Consider the following 18,683-nt stretch of genomic DNA (forward strand, 5'->3'; position numbering starts at 1 on the left):
TGTCTCATCCCAAATATTTTTCTTTGAAATCCTATTGCACAACAGGGAGCTTCAATGTGATGGCCTTTAGCATGAAGTGAGTGTTGCTTGCAGCACTACAGTACAACACTTCTGTACACACCCTTAGGCTCAGGTGGCCCAAAGTTCATTGTAGCACTTGAAGCACCTGATCAAACACACACCACATATGTCTTTCTCTTCTAAAGCCCTTTGACAGCCATGTTTCAAGCAGCTGCTGTAGAAATAAAGAAGGAAGTTGTGTTTGGCCACCCTTGCCTGGTGTTTTTGGCTGGCCTGGACACAACTTGCCGCGGAGACATTATCCAACATTTCCTCCTGCTCTTAAAAAAGATCCTCCAGAGAGGGCAATTTCATTAGTGAGCAACACATTTGACATCATACATACACAATATTTGCACCGACCTTTGAAGTGCAACAGTGCTTTGTTTCCTGTGGCTTAGTTTTGTGATTGCCTGTTTCGCAATTGCAGCTTCAGTGCCTTGTATGATGGGAAAGGCAGCAGGTGCATGAGAGCTTGTCCTGCCTTGTTTCATTCTGGACTTCTCCCTCTGATTATTTCTCATAATGTTTCCCAAAGGGGCCATGAGCCATCTGTCCTTTTCATCCACATCTGTAAGAGTGAAACTGTTGGAAAAAATAATCCTAAGGGCAACACCATTTTGGCAGCATGAGCAAGCACAAGGTGGAAATTAAATGGAAGGGAGTTAGGCGCTTTTAATGTCCAAATTCAGCAGCTCAGTTAAGAAACTTTTCTTGGAAAGAAAAGAACAGGGTCATACGGGATGATTGTTCATTTCCACTGGCTAGATATGATTCCACACTCAGTCTACCCACTTCAGCTACTTCAAGTACATCCTTGAAGTGAGCCCAAAAGGTCAAAATCATGTTGGTGTGGATCCCACACAAAGCCTCCATCCTTCTTTGGGGCACCCAAAAACCTTGTATTGGTTGCCACAGGGGCATTATGCACTGACTAAAGAAATGAGCATGTTAGCAAACCCCATGGGTTCTCTGCCAGGCTGTCTGTGTCTTTCAGGAATTTTCATTGCCTAACGAGAAATGCTGATGTTTTTTAACTTTTACATTTAGAATTGGTTTCCTTTGTCATTTCTACAAGCCCATAAAACAGACTAAGAATAGACAGGCAAAGACTGCTCTCTGTCTTTTTTCCGTCACCCTCATCTTTTCTTTAGGGAATGGTTGACCTGGATACCAGTTTGTTAGGATACTTTAATTTACCCTATTTTTACTCCTTCTTTTCTTTTCTAATTGCTGCTTTTCTCCCATTCTCACTAAGACAGAAGATGTTCCTTACACAGTCCTGAATAGAATTTTCATTCTAGGCTGTCTCTGCAGGCAGAAAATAGGGAAAAACATCAGTTTTGGTAAGATTTGTCCCATGACAGGGACACTGTTGTTTAATGGCTGTTCTTTGTTCAAGCAAGCCCATTTGACAAAAACAAACAAACAAAACAAACAAATAAACAACCCTCTTCCCCCTCCCCCCCCCCCAAAAAAAAACCAACAAAAAACTAGCACAGCTGCTCTGCTGGCATAAAACATTATTTGTTTTGGTAATTTGCCCAATGCTGAGTTTACAGACAAGTAAACAAACTTCATCACTTTGAGAGCACAAGATATGTAGCAAGAAGTAGTATCTTTCATTAGGTTGGTTGGTGTGGTTGGAAAAACAAGCAAACACTAGGCAAAAGCCTATCTTCAAATCCACAGCAGAAGCAGCATCTTCCAAAGCTGAATGCCAGTTGGGTCTATTTATTCGGAGTTCAGTTCAGGTATTTTTATTAAAGGTTTGTGAAAGTATTCTTAATGTCAAGTGTTACTGATACAAATTCATGATTTACTCATCTGAGAAAGTCCACCTGTATCTCAGAGAACTGATCAGCAAAGAAACATCCATTTTATCCAGTGGGATTAAAATTCAGCTGGATAAAAATTATTTTGTCAGTTAGAAATATAACATTGTCCCTGATCTGCTTTGTTAATGGCATCTGGTGGCATGTAGCTACCAAAGTCTAGGATGCGTAGTAACAACACAAATCTAAAAAATATGCCAAAATTTGAACCTCATTTCATTTAGGTATTGCTTCTTATGTGTTAAATGCAAAGCTGAGCAGCATCTGAAGGTAGAAAGCAAAACTAAAAAGCCCTACAAAGGTCTTGTGGCAGGCACAGCATTATCATCTTGTGTGCAGAGCTGTGTATGCTTCACTTTGAGATCTTCTAAGAAATTACTGAATATTTCTAGCTTATTCTGTTCAAAATTAAGGTGTTTTTCCATCAAAATTTTCTTCAACTGTCATCCATCCAAACAGTCTCGAAAGCACCTGATTTCCTCTAAATTCTCCATTTGCCATTTGGAAAGTAGTTCTGAAGCTGAAAAACTTAGACTTCTTTATAGATACTGTTTTTATTTTACTACAAGTCTTTGGATCTTTTTGCATACTATTTCTTTAACTCATAAGTCACTTTTGTTGCCAAAAACTGTTTTACAACACTTTCATAGAAACACATTTGGAAGAAAGTTTTTGTTTTTCTGTCCCTCTCTGAAGCAACTGCTTAAGAGGGAGCTACAGTCACATGTACCACATGTACAGGTTTCTGCTCACATAGCAAAAGATACTGCTTTCATAAAGCAGATGCAATGCATAACAAAACTCCTACACTTCCCTTGGAGAACTGTGGGGTCTTTGTAGAATTTAAACATCTACAGCTTGTCCAGAGCCCCAGCCTCAGATGGTGAATGGCATTGTAGTGCTTGGTAGTCATCTGGGATGCAATCAACAGACTCTCTGCTGTCATCCATCATGACTTCTGGTATTTTCATCACCTGTGGTCTTACTAGTGCAATCTGCTACCAGCACCAAGAATATCTATAGCTACACAAGTCTGGGCTAATACGCACTGAGTAGAGGATATTGCAGTGATAAGCAAGGGCTGCTAGCTGGCACTAGGAGGGTAATAAAAAAGACAAACACAAACTAGGCACCCTGTGGTAAATTGCCTCATTAGGTTAGCAGAAGCATTTCTCAAATAAAGATAATAATCAGCTAGAAGAACCACAGTGATAATTAGTGTTGAAACAGAAGAGAGGCAGGGCTTCACACACACCTTTGCATACCCACAGGGAAGTGGAGAAGACCTACCAGCCCAGTGAGCAGAAGGGGTAATGACCCTGTGAGACCACTGCTTGTCCTGGGAAGTGTGGGGGCAAAGAGGGGACACCAGGTAGAAGGTTGAGGAGCACTGCCCAGTGAGAGGCAGAGGTCATAAGAGTGTGTTTGCTTTCTCCAGTGAAAATGATCGAGTCTCTGGGCTGGTCTGAAAGATATTTTTAGTGCTCTGGGTGAAACACAACCCTCCTTTCAGCGTGACACTGATGCTGGCCACTCAGCTATGCTGTTTCAGGAACATCAGAGCTATTAATCAGAGGTGGGCACGCTTGTGAGAAAGTCCAAGGTGCAGGGTGGGCCCACCAGGCCTTCCTCTCCATCCTCTTGGCCTGGCTTCACTGAGCCCTTTTAACAGTAACAACCAGGCACTGAGCTCCTGAACACTAACCCAGTGCATTTGGTGAGCACACAGGGATGCACACATCCAAACGCAGGTCATTTTGCCACACACTGGAAGGAAGGCCGAGCACCCTCTGTGGCATTGGTGTCACTGCAGTAACATCCATAGGGCTCTGGCGTGCCTGGGTGCCTGGGTGCCGTGCCTGGCCTAAAGCTAGCACAGTCAGGAAGACAGAAAGCAGGCCTAGAGCTGAGTATTTTGCAGGGTGGGAAGAGGGTTAAGACTGAAGATAGTTCCCCTGGAGAGAGGTGGTGAAAAGAGTAACTACCTTGCCCTCTGAGATGCTTGGAGGCAGCACCTGGGAGGCCGATACATTCCTGCTGCTCCATGGGCTCGCTCATGCCTGAAGAATGCACACTGCTGGGCCGCCTGTCCTCACCTCGAATGAAACAGAATTGTAGCACAAATGAATTGTGCTTTAGTTCATTTACCACGCAGCTTTAGGCTCTCTGCTGAAAGAGCTACATCAAACTTCATGAATTTTTGCTGAAGGGCATGATAAATCAGTGTGCACTGATCACGTTTGGAATGTACCCCGGCGGTTTCATAGCAACATCATTTCCTACATCTCATCTGCTATTTTCTTGGGGTGATAACTTTCAAAAGAAACTGCAGGTCACTAAGAATGTCGGATGAGGGTAGATGAACGAATGCCAAAATGTCTACTTCATTTCAGGAGGGACAATAAAATACAGAGGCTCAGTTACAGGCCCGGATGTTCTCCCTGGTGGCTCACAGGTACTGCTGCCTCGATCGCAACCTTTCTTCCTCCTCTTTAAAAACAGTAAATGCTCAGATGTGTCAAAAAAGCCTTAACAATTCAGTTAGTTTGAGTATCTAATTGCAGACGTAGAGATTAAATCTGTAAGTGTCCAGGCCCGTGCTGTACACATGGTCTCCTGGAATGGTAACTGAAGGAGAACTTGGTATCTTCACACTCAGGGGCCTCCATCTTCTTGACTGGTGTCTGGGGGCTTCTTCTGAAATCTGTATGTCCCATAGGTTGGTAGCAGGCAACTAGCTGAAGATTCCATTACAGTTCTCTGCCATGTGAGCTTGCTTAAAGCGCTGCTTTGTGACACATTCGATGCAGGAGCAGTGCTGAGGCCTCTCATCTGTCTGGGCTTTGGGGTGCTGGCAACTGCCGATGAGCTAAGGCAGCTTTCACCACTGGTCACTCAGTGTTTTTCAGAGTGCCTTGTCTACATTCTGTTATGGCTCACTTTGGCTATGGATTCTCAAAAGAGCCTGTTGGCATGCACTGGTAAATGGCAGCATTTTCACAGAGTGCAGCGTGGCTTAAGGCAGCAAAATCTGGCCGTTATACTAGAGTTAAGCTAACTGTTAAAATAGGAGCTGCACCAAATGCCCAGATCTCCTCCTCAAACTCAAACGAAACCTGTTTTGAGGTTCAGGAATGTTTGGTTAACTTTAAATAAAGCAATGTTGTGTTTCTACACATCCTGCTTTCAGCTAAGCTTCCAAGCAGAAATACAAAAATATGGCAGGCAGCTCTATATTTGCACTATTTCTGGCCCAGCTGAAACCAGGAAGCACTGGAAATCTCACAAAAACAGCTTTGCCTGACAGGCTATCCAGCTCTGAGGTTCTCATACTGTTGCTGAGTATAATGTATCTCATGTAATCTCACATTATTATCTCTTTCAGCATTTATTTCCCACCAGGATAATTTTGATAAATAAATCGCCCAGACTACTGGACACATGCAAGCCTCATTTTTACTTTACTGTGGCAGGAGAGCATACGCCCACTTTAACATCATTTTATGTTCATTCCTACTGAGTCATTGGTATAGTCACATAAAGACAAAATGTCTCTTGTGGTACATGATAACAAACTGCAACAAATGATAACAAACCAGGTCCTAGGACATAGTGCTTCATATTTGGCTAATTTAAAATAAGTAATCCCCAAACCTGTTATTTGGCATTTCTTTGACTGCTCTCTTCATTGAATTTGCAAAGTACAAGGACAAAGACAACCACGTTGTTTTAGGGGGACATGCTTAGCCATACAAAATCGCCCTGGATGCCACTGCAAGATTTTTAAAGCATATCTGTGTAACAGACTTCAATTCATGTTTAAAGGAACATTTAATGGTATTGCTAGAAAATATATCACCATCAGCAAAACGTAATAAAAGCAATGATTACTCAGCTATCTGCTCCACCACAACAAAGTAATTCCAAACAATACAGTACCACTGCTTCATGTTTGCAAGCCAGATTTATTGTATTTTCCAGACTCCAGCAAGAAACACACATTAAGAAATACATATTAATCACTGCCCTAATGAAAACAATATGCAGTTAGCATTTAGGTTGTCACATACAAAAGATAAGTACAGACTAAATTTAATCCTAAATTCAAGGAACCCCACACCTTTTTTTTTTCTTTCAGTTAAATGGTCATATCTGAGAGAAAAATGTTAATTAATAACCTAAATTTTAGAGTATATGCTTTTGTTAGGCATAGGGCTAAATAAAATTCCATTCTGACCACAGCTGTGAAAGGAAAATAACCACTGAACCACTTGCTTATGTACTAAAAGCTATGAGTATACAAAGCAATACAAGCCTGGCCAGCATCTCTCTTCCAGATAGTGGAAGCCTTTGGTTTTGGTCATGCTATGATACTACTGGCCAGTAAATTATATATCCTATTTATGTAAGACTTCCTATCACTGTCAAATTTGATCATTTTTGTTCACTAAAAGGTACCCTGGAAAAGCAAACTATCTGTGGCTGGGGAGGAGTCCAACAGCCACTAAGGAAGCGACAGAACTTGATAGCTTTGCCAAAACCACACCAAACCTCCCAGTATCACTGTTTTCAGCCAGACGAATAAACTGCTACCTGATATCTGTAAGAGGACAGTGACAGAGCTTTAAATATGTTTGCAAATAATAAATAAAATGTAGAAGTATAAGCTAACTAATTTCATTTGGTAAAAGCTCAAAACCCTATCACCATTCCACAGCTTTGAGGGCCTGACGGTACATGCAGATTTAGTTTGAATATTTTTTTAGAAGCAAAATATGTGCATTACTTGCCCTTTTTTGGTTATTTATTTCCCTTACTGAAACTTTTTATTCTGCCCATGAGAAAAAGATGTCAAGATGACAAGGTTTGAAATGCTAACTAAACAACAAATATGGCAGGCAGGCAGTAGGTGCAAAAGAAAGCAAGATTGTCATTTTGCTTAGATCTCAGTGCCTTCCAACCAGCCCGTATACAAGGCATCTCAAACCTCTTTCTCCCTTGATTCCTCCTCCCATCTTCCCATATCTGTCACACAACTTGGTCTTTCACAATATCTAGATTGCCAGGCACTATCTGAATAGTGATTTAGCCTTTACTAATTATATATCAAGAGTAGGTTTCTATCCCACATCTACCTGGAAGTATGTTGGTGTTTCCATACTCTCTGAGCAAAGAAAGACTTTTGAAGATAGTTACAAAACATTACAGCCTTTTAGAGTGCAGTACCTCTCAATCTCTTTGCATAGGTTAAAATTAGTATTGCCTTGAAATGAGAGTGCTAAAGTAAAATATGGCAAGAAAAAATGTCTCATTGCACCCTATTAGAATATTTCATGCAAAGTGTAGCAAATGCAAGAAAACTTTGGCTTACTTTTTTGAGGTGTCCCTCTCTCTCCTTACTTTCATGCCCTTCTCCCAAGAAACATAAAAGATTTTGCATGTTGGCTAGCACTACATGAATAGAACTACTTCTGTTTCTTTGCAGAAAGGAAAAAAAAATCAGCTTAAACATTAGACTCCTGCCTTCTGAAGGGCAGTAAGAAAAAAAAACAAAAGCAAAGCAAAACAAAACCAAATGAATGAATTTCCATACTTTCGATGCACACTGTCTGACACGGAATATTTTTTGGTCGGGGATGAGATCTTGCGCAGGACATTTCCACTCAAGTCTCCAGAAGTAACAACAACAAAATCTAGCTTTTCCTACATTATATTACCATTGTTGCAGTCTGTTTATGCTTTGTTTTCTTGAAAAAATAAATAATGAAACCTTTGCAAAAAGGAAAATCAGCCACAGTTTAAATAAATAGTGTTTATAAATATTATCTTAGGGGTAACTATATAGTACTTCAACTGCATCACTGAACAGATTAATGTGATGAAAGAGATCTTTTGTGTTACATACTTTACTCAGTTAAATGTTTATGTTCTCTTTCAAGAGAAAACTTACAATTCCCAAAAGAGCAACAATAAGCTTGAAAAATCAGGTTAGACGTCAGCAGTCGACTATTAATAACTATTCTCCAGGCTAATATTTGTTTGCCCGGGGCAGCCAGTGTCCATAATCAGCATTCATCTTTCATCTTCCTTGGCTGGGCTGTCTGGCAGGTGCTGGGTGGGGTGAACACCGAGGGGTCGGCAATACCCAGCTTTAGATCAAAAAAGCGAGTGGAGGTTGTCACACTGTAGTTCTTCGTATAGGTTTCCTGTACTGGGTAACAGTCCTTGACTGTGTAAACGCCAACCCAAGATTCCACTGAAACAAAGCAGAAATTTGACTACTTTAGATGACAAGCATGAAGGAATGTGTTATACTGACACTGGAGGGGCCGTCCCTCAGGCTAAACCTATAGGCTGGGACTACCCATATTTCTCTGTGGGGCCCTATCTTTCTGAAAGCCTTAATGAAGAACTGAGAAGTTGTTTAGCAGAAGATTTGGTGAAATTCTGGAAGATCAAACATCACTTGCAGTGGAAAATGTTGACGTTTTGTTATCCTGCAGGCCAACATTAGCTCTAGGTTCCTATGCAGTCTGCTTACCATGGCAGCATTCCGTATTAGAAGATACAAGACAACACCAAGAAGTGCCACACACTGGTACTGATTTAGAAACCATGGTGATCTTAATCCTGAACATCTTAGTGTCAAGCACGTTTTGAACTGTGATACAATCTTGGCACTGGTGTGTTGCCTTTCAAGTGCACCTCTTCTGAAAGAATGTCACTACTAATTAATTCCAAATTTAGTTGTTTTGCAAAAATCTGTTTTCTTCTCATCTTTCATGCTACTTTCATGTCAGCATTTATTCTCCTCACCAGTGAAGCACTGTAATGCCCACGGAGTTGTTTTCTCAGAAGGTGAATGCCTTCAACTTGGGTAGTGTAGGGACATGCCACCTTATACTCTGGTCTTAACAAGCTGAAAGGTGTGATTACTGAAAACTTGTCCATTTCACATCGTTGGACCTCGACACAATCTTAGACAGTAGAGTTCCCACAGCTGTATGAATGAGACATCCAGTTTCTTCCTGTGCATATTCCTGCACTCACCTACACAACTAATTGTTTGTTGTCTGCTGTGATGGAGACTTTACACCAGAAATGACATTTCTACTGGGTCACTCATTACTGCTGGACTATACTTAATGCTGATCTCTTCCATGTATGTGATGGAGCAAGCCTGTCATTTTTTTTAACTTCTGTTTAATTCCACGAAATGCTTATCTCAAGAGTCATTCTGTCACTCTCTCCTACCCTTGTCCTCTGTTATCACCACTACTATTTCTGCCATTAGTACAATCAAAGCAATTTCTGCTGAACACCATTCGCTTTTAAAACCTCAATTTTAAACGTATTTGATTAATGCATCCCTTCTGTAATCTCTCTTTATTCCTTCCATCATACACCACTTTATCCAATTACTTCATGCGCTTCAGATCTCTTTATAGCAGAAAATCATGAGGTTACAACATGCTTCCTCTGAGTACCATCTGTATAAAATTTTTTCCAGTCTCAAGGAAGCTTATTTTCTCTCACTCAGCAGCAATCAAACACTTATTTTCTGTTCCTTCAGTATTGTTTCATATGCTGTACCACAACAGCATTATTGGAAACAGAAAAGCTCCGAGATGAAATGCACGTACAGTAACTAAAAAAAAAAGGGTGGCAAACCAAGCAGTATTTGAACACACCTCTCCAGGACATCGTAATGTACCAAGAATGTCTTAATCTGAGTGGTTTGCTTTTTAGTATCCACAAACGGAGGATTCTTTTCCTCAGCAAGTCTTTTATCAGCATTTTGAATGAAAAAATAAAGCAACATGTAATGCTACCAAGGTATTCTGCATCGCCACTGAAACCTTCACAGCTTTAACAGCATTGTACTTTCTGGAATCCATCAAGTATTATCTGAAAGGTGAATGCGTAGACAAACTTAAGGCTATTTTTTCAGAATGATTATATACAGAAAAGCACTGGAAATTTAAAATACTACAGGATAAAAATCGCACATCATTAACTGAAGGTATCAGGATATTAAGTTCCATAAAAGTTCACAAAATACTGGATCTGAAAAACAAAATTCTTGGAGTGAATGATAAATTGTTACTTCTAGAACACCAGAAGATACATCGACCTAGTTACAGAGGTCTAATGATCTTACCCTTCATTTTATTTCTACTTTTATTCAAAAAATATATATTTTCCCCTGGCTAAATGCTCAGATTCCCAATCAGCTCATATATTTGGTGGCTATAACCTTAAGTACGGCAGTAGGTGAATAATGCCATAAATTTCATGGGGTTTTAAAATTATTTTTATAGTTGTCTGGGTCATCACTAAACCACAGACAAAACTGAAGCCAGTGTGCTGAAAAACTGCTTTGCATCCAAAATCTAACATACTGCACCTTGGAAAATTCAGCCTACTTTCTTTATGATGCAGGTGTTCACCTGCCAAATGCAGAACTAAGCCTTTGGAGCAGATGTTCCTTACTAGTGCTGTGGACAACAAAACTTTGGTGTGTGCTAACAACGTCCATCACTGCACAGCCGTGTATTCTATGTGTGTAGGACAACTGCTTTGTTTCTGTTATATCTTTAAGAAAAGACACACTAGCTTGTGTTCCCAATTATGAAGTCTGCTCCAAAAGTTTTCCCTTCCATTTTATTATGTTGGCCCATAACGTCAGAAGCAGATGTTGGTGGCATGGCAGTAGAGACTGAAAAACTTCTCACCAATATTCCGTTACATTTTGTTGCCCTGTGTAAATGAATTCCTCCATGTGGACAAAATGGCACCCATTGACATTCGCTGGCACTTGTTGACCACTTATGAAGAGCACACAATGGATGTCAGCACAGTGAGGTGGTGGTGCATTTCAGCAGTGACAACAGTGACAGGGGGTCACCTCCACCAGGTGAGATTTTTACACGCATGGCATGCAGGCTCTCATTCAGTGTTAGTTAAAATGCATAGCTAATGGTGGCGACTACACTGAAAAACAAGTGTTTTGTAGCTGAGAGTTTGCTTTATCAAACAGTACTGTTGTGCTCTTTGTATCTATTGCAGTTGTCATGGAAATAAATAGGAGGCATTACTTTCTGAGTGACCTACATATATTACTGTTATTCTATAGATCAATTTTGCGTCCAGGCTGCAGGATTCAGGCAAAAAATGATGGTGTTCTATGCCAAAATCTGAATGATGCAGAATAAAATACAAATAAATCCCTCAGGCATATTTGATCCTGCTGAGATACAAAATATTTTCTTAATAAAATGCACTGATAATAAAACAATACACTGTACAGGGGAGACATTTATTGTGCCTTCCTGCAAACTTTATGGAAACGTGGAAGGCTGAGGTGAAACATGAAGAACTTTATTTTTCCCCAGGTAGCAGATGATCATTATTAAGATTAAACAAAAGCATGCACGTACATTTCCTGGCTGGTTTTCTGTCAGACCATTCCTGTACCATAATTTGATCTCCAGGTCCCCCGATGTAGTACTGATCTTCAAATGTTGAATTGGCAGGGATATCGTATGGATCCCACGGCTCAGTCAGAGCAATCTTCGAGCAGAGCTTTGTGACTTGCTCAATCTGAAACATCACTGCATCTTTATACAGCAGTATATACTCAAAGAATCTGAAACAAACAAAAACAACGATTAATGTTGATAGCCTTCTATACTAAACAAGGAGCACTGTCAATTAACTACACTTGCCCTTGATTTCTCAGTCTAAGACCATTTTCACTTGCTTTTGACTCTGCCAAACTTTGAAAAAGGCTAACCAGTTCGGCTGAAGCTTCCCATGCTGAAAGTTTGTCTCAGCTGACTCTTTCCAAAATAAATAAATCAGGCTCAACTGGCTCAGCCATTTCTGAGAACAACAGAACAACTTTTCTGAGAACAACCAAAAGAAAAACATGTTATTATTACTAGTTTTGTTTTGGTTTTTAATAACTTTCATTAAAAAGCTCTAGTGCCTCCATGTTTTGGAGAAAAAACTTGAGAGTTGGCAGGGGAGAAGTTTTTACAACAAGTTGCCCGTACTGGCTAAGTTATAAGCCTTTTGCAAAACCTTTGTTGTTTGCATAAACTGAATAGATTCAAATCTCCATGAATGTAGCAGAGCCCTTTCTCTGAGCTGATTAGATGTGGTATTTGCCACTGTCCAAGATGCTCCCCCATGGAAAATCCATGTAGTGTAGTGAGACATGCTGGTGAAGCAAGAATAGATGGTCCCAAATGCAGGTCTGAGGAGCTTTCCCTCCTACTAGCAAAATTTATCTCAGCAATTTACCAGATCCAAGGAAGTAGTGACAGCAGAAAGCAGAAGACCAAAAAGAAATTAAAAAAAGAGGCAGACATAAGAAAAGGTGTGGAGATCAGTGAGATGGAGAGGCCAGAAGGTTAGATCAATAAAATGGATAGTTAATAAGGATTTAAAACTGATCTTCTGTACTTAGACTAAGAGCTGACAAAGCTCTGCTTTCAGGGTAGATAACAAACCTCTTCATGGACAGTTTCATGTAGTCCATACTTACAGATGTTGCTTCCACCACAAATGCTATGACTCTACCTATGAGAAGGAGGTGATAACATCCCAACAGAGTTGAAATTATTGCAAGTATCAGCTGATATTGAACATACAGCCAAAAATTCCAGGGGCCTAACTTCTCTGGTATGCTTGGCATTATCAATCACATGACATGTTGTTCAAAGCACAATTTAGAGCAATTTAGAGCTCTGCACCTTTGGCAAAGGAATGTTGGGATCCAAACTCTAAACTGCCCAGAACTGTGAATTCATAATTAGGAGCATCCCGTGAATTTCTCAGCTCAAGTATTTGGCTACAGTATGCTGTCATTTGGTGACTCTAAAGACAGGGACAGCATTAACTGCCTGGCACAGCTTCACCTTGCTCATCTGTAATAGTGTCTTCTTCCATTTGCAATTCCTTGTCCCCATCTTTTTAGAGGGATTTAAAGTTTACATAACACAGAGTTGACATCAAAACAATAAAAATGTTAATTGCTGTACCATATAACCATTTAAGATAAGAGTTACTTCACCCACTCCTGACACAAAATCACTCGAAGGCTGCAATATGGGAAGTGCATAAGAGAATCACGGAATCATAGAATGATTTAGTTTGGAAAGGACCTTCAAGATCATGTAGTTGCAACCCCCCTGCTATAGGCAGGGACACCTTCCACTAGACCAGGTTGCTCAAAGCCCAATTCCAGCCTGGCCTTGAATGCTTCCAGGGAAGGGGCATCTATAACCTCACTGGGCAACCTGCTCCAGTGTCTCACCATCCTAAGAGTAAAGAATTTCTTTCTAATATGTTGTCTAAATCTACACTCTTCCAGTTTAAAGCCATTCCGCCTTGTCTTGTCACTACATGCCCTTATAAAAAGTCCCTCCCCAGCTTTCCTGTAGGTAATGAAATGTTCCTTCAGGTAATGAAAGGCCACTATAAGGTGTCCCTGGAGCCTTCTCTTGTCCAGGCTGAAAAGCCCCAGCTCTCTCAGCCTGTCTGTGTAGGGGAGGTGCTCCAGCCTCTGATCATCTTCAACAATGCTGAAAAGCATCTTAGCAACATTCTGAAGCATCGTTTCTTATGATACATGCAGGATCACTTATGCAGCTGTGTGTGGAAACATGGGCAAGCTAAATGGCATTAGCCAATCTGAAAGCAATGAAGAAAATAAGCAGACCAAGTTGACATGAGATAAGCTGGGGCATACAGCTTATGCCCAACTCTGCACATGAAAAGCAGCTTATTCATCTTTCTGTGAGGAAGTAAGTCAGTGGGCACGTTAACAAGATTCACGCAGAGGCTGATTGTTTATTAGCTTCCCTGTGGTAAACCATCCTTCTGCCTAAATCTTAATAAAATATTCCTGTTTTTGTGATAACCATGACAGAAAGCTCATACGAGCCTAAGCTCATCTGCCATCATCTTAGTCAAAGCTGCAGATACGTGATGATCTACTGATGAATCACTTAGTTCCTCATATATATCCAAGCCTGTTTTCAAGTAACCACATCTGTAACTTTTGCCTCATACTCAGACCAGAGAACAGTCACAAGAAAACCAACATATACTTACTGTTGTTTGTAATCAGGCTCTAATGTCTCAACCACTGTTCAGCTGGCTGCCCAGCCACTCTCAAGAAAGCAGAATAAGGCTGATGAGACTAACAATACCTGAGATACCCGAGTGATAATATAGTTGTTTCGTGAAACAACAAAAATGTATACATTAATTAAGTGGTATAAACTATTGGGAATAAAATGTATATGCTTTCATTTCTTTTTTTTTTCCTTTAAGTCCTCAATTAAAACTTATTTCCCACAGCAATTTTATGTGCATTTTTAACAATACTTTTTTCATTATTTCTGTTTCTCTATTGTTTCTTTTGTAAGTAGTTTCATGGAAGTATCTTATGTTCTATATATTAAAACCCAAGAGTTGACATCCTTGCGTGAGGGACATGTGCCACCACCTTTACTCAAACGAAACAGGAGTTCAAATCTCAGTCTAACAAATGCATAACATTGAATTTCTAGCACATAAATAGCCACTGTGACTTCAGTAAGATCATCTAAATGATTGCAGAAGCTCAAAATCCAGAGAAGTCTGCTTTCTTGACTTTGCCTTCTACATGCAGATGGCAATGTGTGCATTTCGAAACAACAACAATGAAAACAAGAACTTGAAAAATGCAAACAAATGCAGCTCATCACCAAACATCTCTGTAGCATACATTCTGCAGAGCAAGAGGCTCCACCACCCACATTTCTGCTTCCTGGAGAGGCAGAGGGAACAACTATGGCACAAATACCAAAGATATGATTTGATGCACTACTGGCATGAATAGCGAAGCACGGACAAGATGAGAACCACAGAGTGTGGCTTTACTCATGTGAATAAGGATAAGCAGGTGAACTTATCTGTACTGTCACTAATCAACTTAGACGTACCTCACATCTAAATTTTAAATAGAATTGCTCCGTGTGTGTGTCCTGAAAATAGTGAGCACAGAAACACAAGTTTGCACAGGATCTAAGTTTAACTGCACATGAAAAGTGAAGGGTTAAGCTGTTGTTTTATAGAGGGAACCATTCACCAGCCAAAGTTAATAGTAAAATGTGTGTGGATATAAAAATTACAATCTAGCATATTTTAAAACAAAATATTTAAAAATCATTTCCTCTTTTTTTCTGTGACAGCCAAGTCCTAAGTGTACTGCCTCTATTTGCTTTAGGTGCCTGAGATTTCACTGGCTGCTTGAAGGAAAATAACCTGAACTCCTGAAAATAAGGCTTGGCAAAGAAACAGAGGAGGAAATTATTTTTAATTAGGTTTTTTTTTTTTTTTTTTTCCTGAAGAAGTAACATATTTGTAGCCTGTGCCCACTCCTTATTTTATTTTTGTAACAATTTCATTCCTTAAACTTTAATTTCAAGAAAGCCATAACCCCCTCACATGGCACAATCCGGCAGATTTGCAGAAGTTACTTGGATAAGTTACTTTATTTGTCCAACTGAGACTATTTCCTTTCTTTCCTGTCCTATTCTGTACCACTCTGTCCCACGCCTCACACCCTTTGCACACTATGCGCCTAATGGGACTCTCGCTGTTCTTAGCACTCTCTTTGTCTGGGCTTGAAAATGGATAAATTCCAAGACATTAAGACATACATGTTTCTTGCTCCTATACATTAAATAATTTCTTAACATTGGACCATATCTTATGCAAACAATCCCACTGACTTTGCTAAAAGTAGGTTGGATACATGCTGTGCTCAGTATCCTGCTCTCCTGGCTTGAGGAAAGTCCTTTTCTAGGGAACAGACCAATGAACTTATCTAATAACTCGTATCTTGAATGGATCATCGAACTGCACGTTATGAATGCAATCCAACACAACAAATTCACTTTTTAATTGAATACTTAAACACTTACTACTAGTAAGAAAAAAGTCACAAGACTCAAAACCGTGCTGCTTCGCTTCGTGTGCTGCCACAAAGGTGCTGTGGCAGCTGATGTGACTGTGGCTACATCAGGCAGCGTTCAGTCCAACACATCCTCACCACTCCCATCATCACTTCTCCACCTGCATAGCTGTCTCCCAGTTGCCAAGCCTAGAAAAAAGGAGCAGCCAAGCGGCCTTTGAATGAGCTAGAGGAACAGAAGTGCTGGCAGCAGCAAGGCCAAAGCCTATGGGATGCACGGAACACTTCAGACAGGGTTACTTGCTAAAGAGAAACAAAATAGAGGTTTGAGGTTGAGATGGGGTGAAAGAAATTCCTTGTGCTTAAAATTTGGCTGATATCACTTTGCTCTGCGGCTTTGGACAAGTAACTTAACAGTATGGGAGCCCTGAGATTCCGTTCTTGTTATTTGTTTTTTGATTGCCGTAACGCTAAGGAGTCACTAATCAGAGATCAAGAACCACTTGTGCTAGGCTTTGTATTAACAAAGAACAAAAACACAACTCCTGCCCCCAAAACAACAGAACAATGGCTCTCATAAATCAGACTTTCCTTTCTTGCAAAGACATGTGGTCTCATGTGTCCAGGATTTTAACCTGCTGACTCAGTTCTCCCAGCTGCAGCCATTGTATCCCAAGAACTTCCACTCACATTAGTCAGAACTTCAGAGTACTCAGTAATTATTATAAAGCAATTGGAAAAAATGAAAGCAAAATGTTATGTATTATTTCTATTGGAACTATTGTATTGCTCAGCAGGGAACAGCATTTGATATTTAAGGTATCAAGTCGAGCTTTCTGCAATTACTTCAAAGCTAACTTTGCCTTATTGTTTGAGATTAACCGAAAGCTTGGAACATCTGTCTGCCATTGTAGTATTATTGCATTCTTTGCCAGCTCTATTTGTAAAAGGGCATTATTAAACACTGTGAAAGAAGTCAGAAATATTTCTAACTAGACAAAATTCTACTAAAACCACTCTAAACAAATCCTTTCTTCTTTTGTACACACACTGGTACCTTTGTAATTTTAGAGTTATCTTATACTCTTTTGATAACATAGCCCATAAAATGATCCTATCAATACCAGACTTGCTATTGAGGAAAGATGCAGTAAGTGAATGGAGACACCCACTGGAAAGATGACTACAAAAACTCATCTTCTCTCCTTCTCAGATTAAGAACATTTTCAAGGGAGCAAAGCTGCTAAGCAGACATTCAGACAGTTGATAAACACTCTTCAGGTCAAGAACATTCATCTGCTTCTGGAAAGCTCTGGATATCTCATTTCAAAACTGCGAAGCATTCGTTTCTCAGTATATTTCTGGGAACTCCTTTCCTCTTTCCCATGAAGTTTCGGTAATTTCAGACTTGTGTTTTTCTTTTGGTGTATCAGACCTCAAGAACAACAGTAATTTACCATATTTGATCTCACATGTTTGGCAGTGATGCTGGACTATGGTATATTGTACAAATATAGTATTGTGCAAATACATGTGACAGCAAATGTAATCTGATACTGTGTAGAAGCAGTATTTTTTAGGCTGACTTAAATCGTTCACAGATTGTAAAAGCCCTTTTTTAATTTTCAAGATGACCAAGCCCTCTGTATCAGGTGTCTAACTAGCATGGTGTGTGAGGAACTCTGACAACATCACCAGTTTCTGAAACAGAGAGAATCAGGCAGGTTAAACCCTATTAATTTTGAAGTTCATTTAGTGGGAAAGTCGTAAAAATAGGAAACAGAAACTGGAAAGTCAGAGCTTCATTAACTGAAAGATTGCATATTTCATTGACTTTAATTAAAAAACTCAGTAAAAATGATGCAATATCTTATTCTTTTAATTGTTTTTGGTTTTTTTCCCCATAAATTAGATTAGCTACTTGGCAAATAGTAAGGGAGATTAAGTTATTCAGCAAAAAGTGTTCTTCCCCTGGCTGTCTCTTTTTGGCTATTTGACATTCTGTAATAAACAACCTGGTCCATCAAGTGGCAGCCTCGAGTACCACGCATTCCAACCTAAGTCAAAATCCAGGAAAACAATGAAGTATTGTGTTTAAGGGAGCTGTGTTTTGCTAAAATGCTAAAATATGCACTGTCCTTAATGGAAAGGACTTCTACATTTCTGTAAGTAATGGTATCTTTGTAAACTGGAGCCCCTCAGTAAACAGCATAGCTCAAAACATTAGGATTGAAAGATGCAGTCAGAATACCATAATGCTTTTCAATGAATCAGTGGAATCACCTCCTAGGGAATACTGTATATCCTAGCAGAGCTGTATAATATCAAAATATAGTTGAGGTCAAAGATTATTTTCTTGTTCTGGGTTTGTAAAGAGGCTAGCGAAGACTTGCTGCACTGAGCAAGTCAATGATAATAAAGTTTACTTGGCAGTCACAGCAGAGCTTAGAGAAGAACCAAAAAGAACGAGCAAGGCCAGGACTCTCATCTCAATAAGTATTAAAGACCTCAGAAAGCACAGAATGGCAAGGAGGGAAGTGACAGGTACATTACTGTTTATTTATTTATTATGCTTTTCATTCCCATTGCATTATACACAGAAGGGAAGTAAATAATTCAATTGAAGGAACAGATGCTAAGAACTGAGACATAAAATGTTCTTTTGAACATGCAACTATATTAAGGCACTCCCTGAGCTTGGAAAAACATAAAATACAAAAAAAAGTAAGCGGAATTTTAACATGTGGAGATAGCCAGAAAAATCATGCTTACAATAATTCAGAGTAATTCCCAAAAGAAAAAGGATATGGAAAAGA

The 18,683-nt window shown here is 39.7% G+C and overlaps 1 protein-coding gene across 1 annotated transcript in view; it reads right to left on the reverse strand.

Annotated features, from left to right (window-relative positions):
• Window positions 1-5,840: 5,840 nt before the first annotated feature.
• EPDR1 (ependymin related 1) overlaps window positions 5,841-18,683 on the reverse strand; it is a 30,610-nt gene continuing 17,767 nt past the window's right edge. Inside the window, 2 exon segments of the mRNA XM_048952192.1 lie at window positions 5,841-8,151; window positions 11,336-11,544. Coding sequence (XP_048808149.1) covers window positions 7,961-8,151; window positions 11,336-11,544 — 400 coding nt within the window. The 3' untranslated portion in view covers window positions 5,841-7,960.

Source organism: Lagopus muta, chromosome 7 (assembly GCF_023343835.1).
Source record: "Lagopus muta isolate bLagMut1 chromosome 7, bLagMut1 primary, whole genome shotgun sequence".
NCBI lineage: Eukaryota > Metazoa > Chordata > Aves > Galliformes > Phasianidae > Lagopus > Lagopus muta.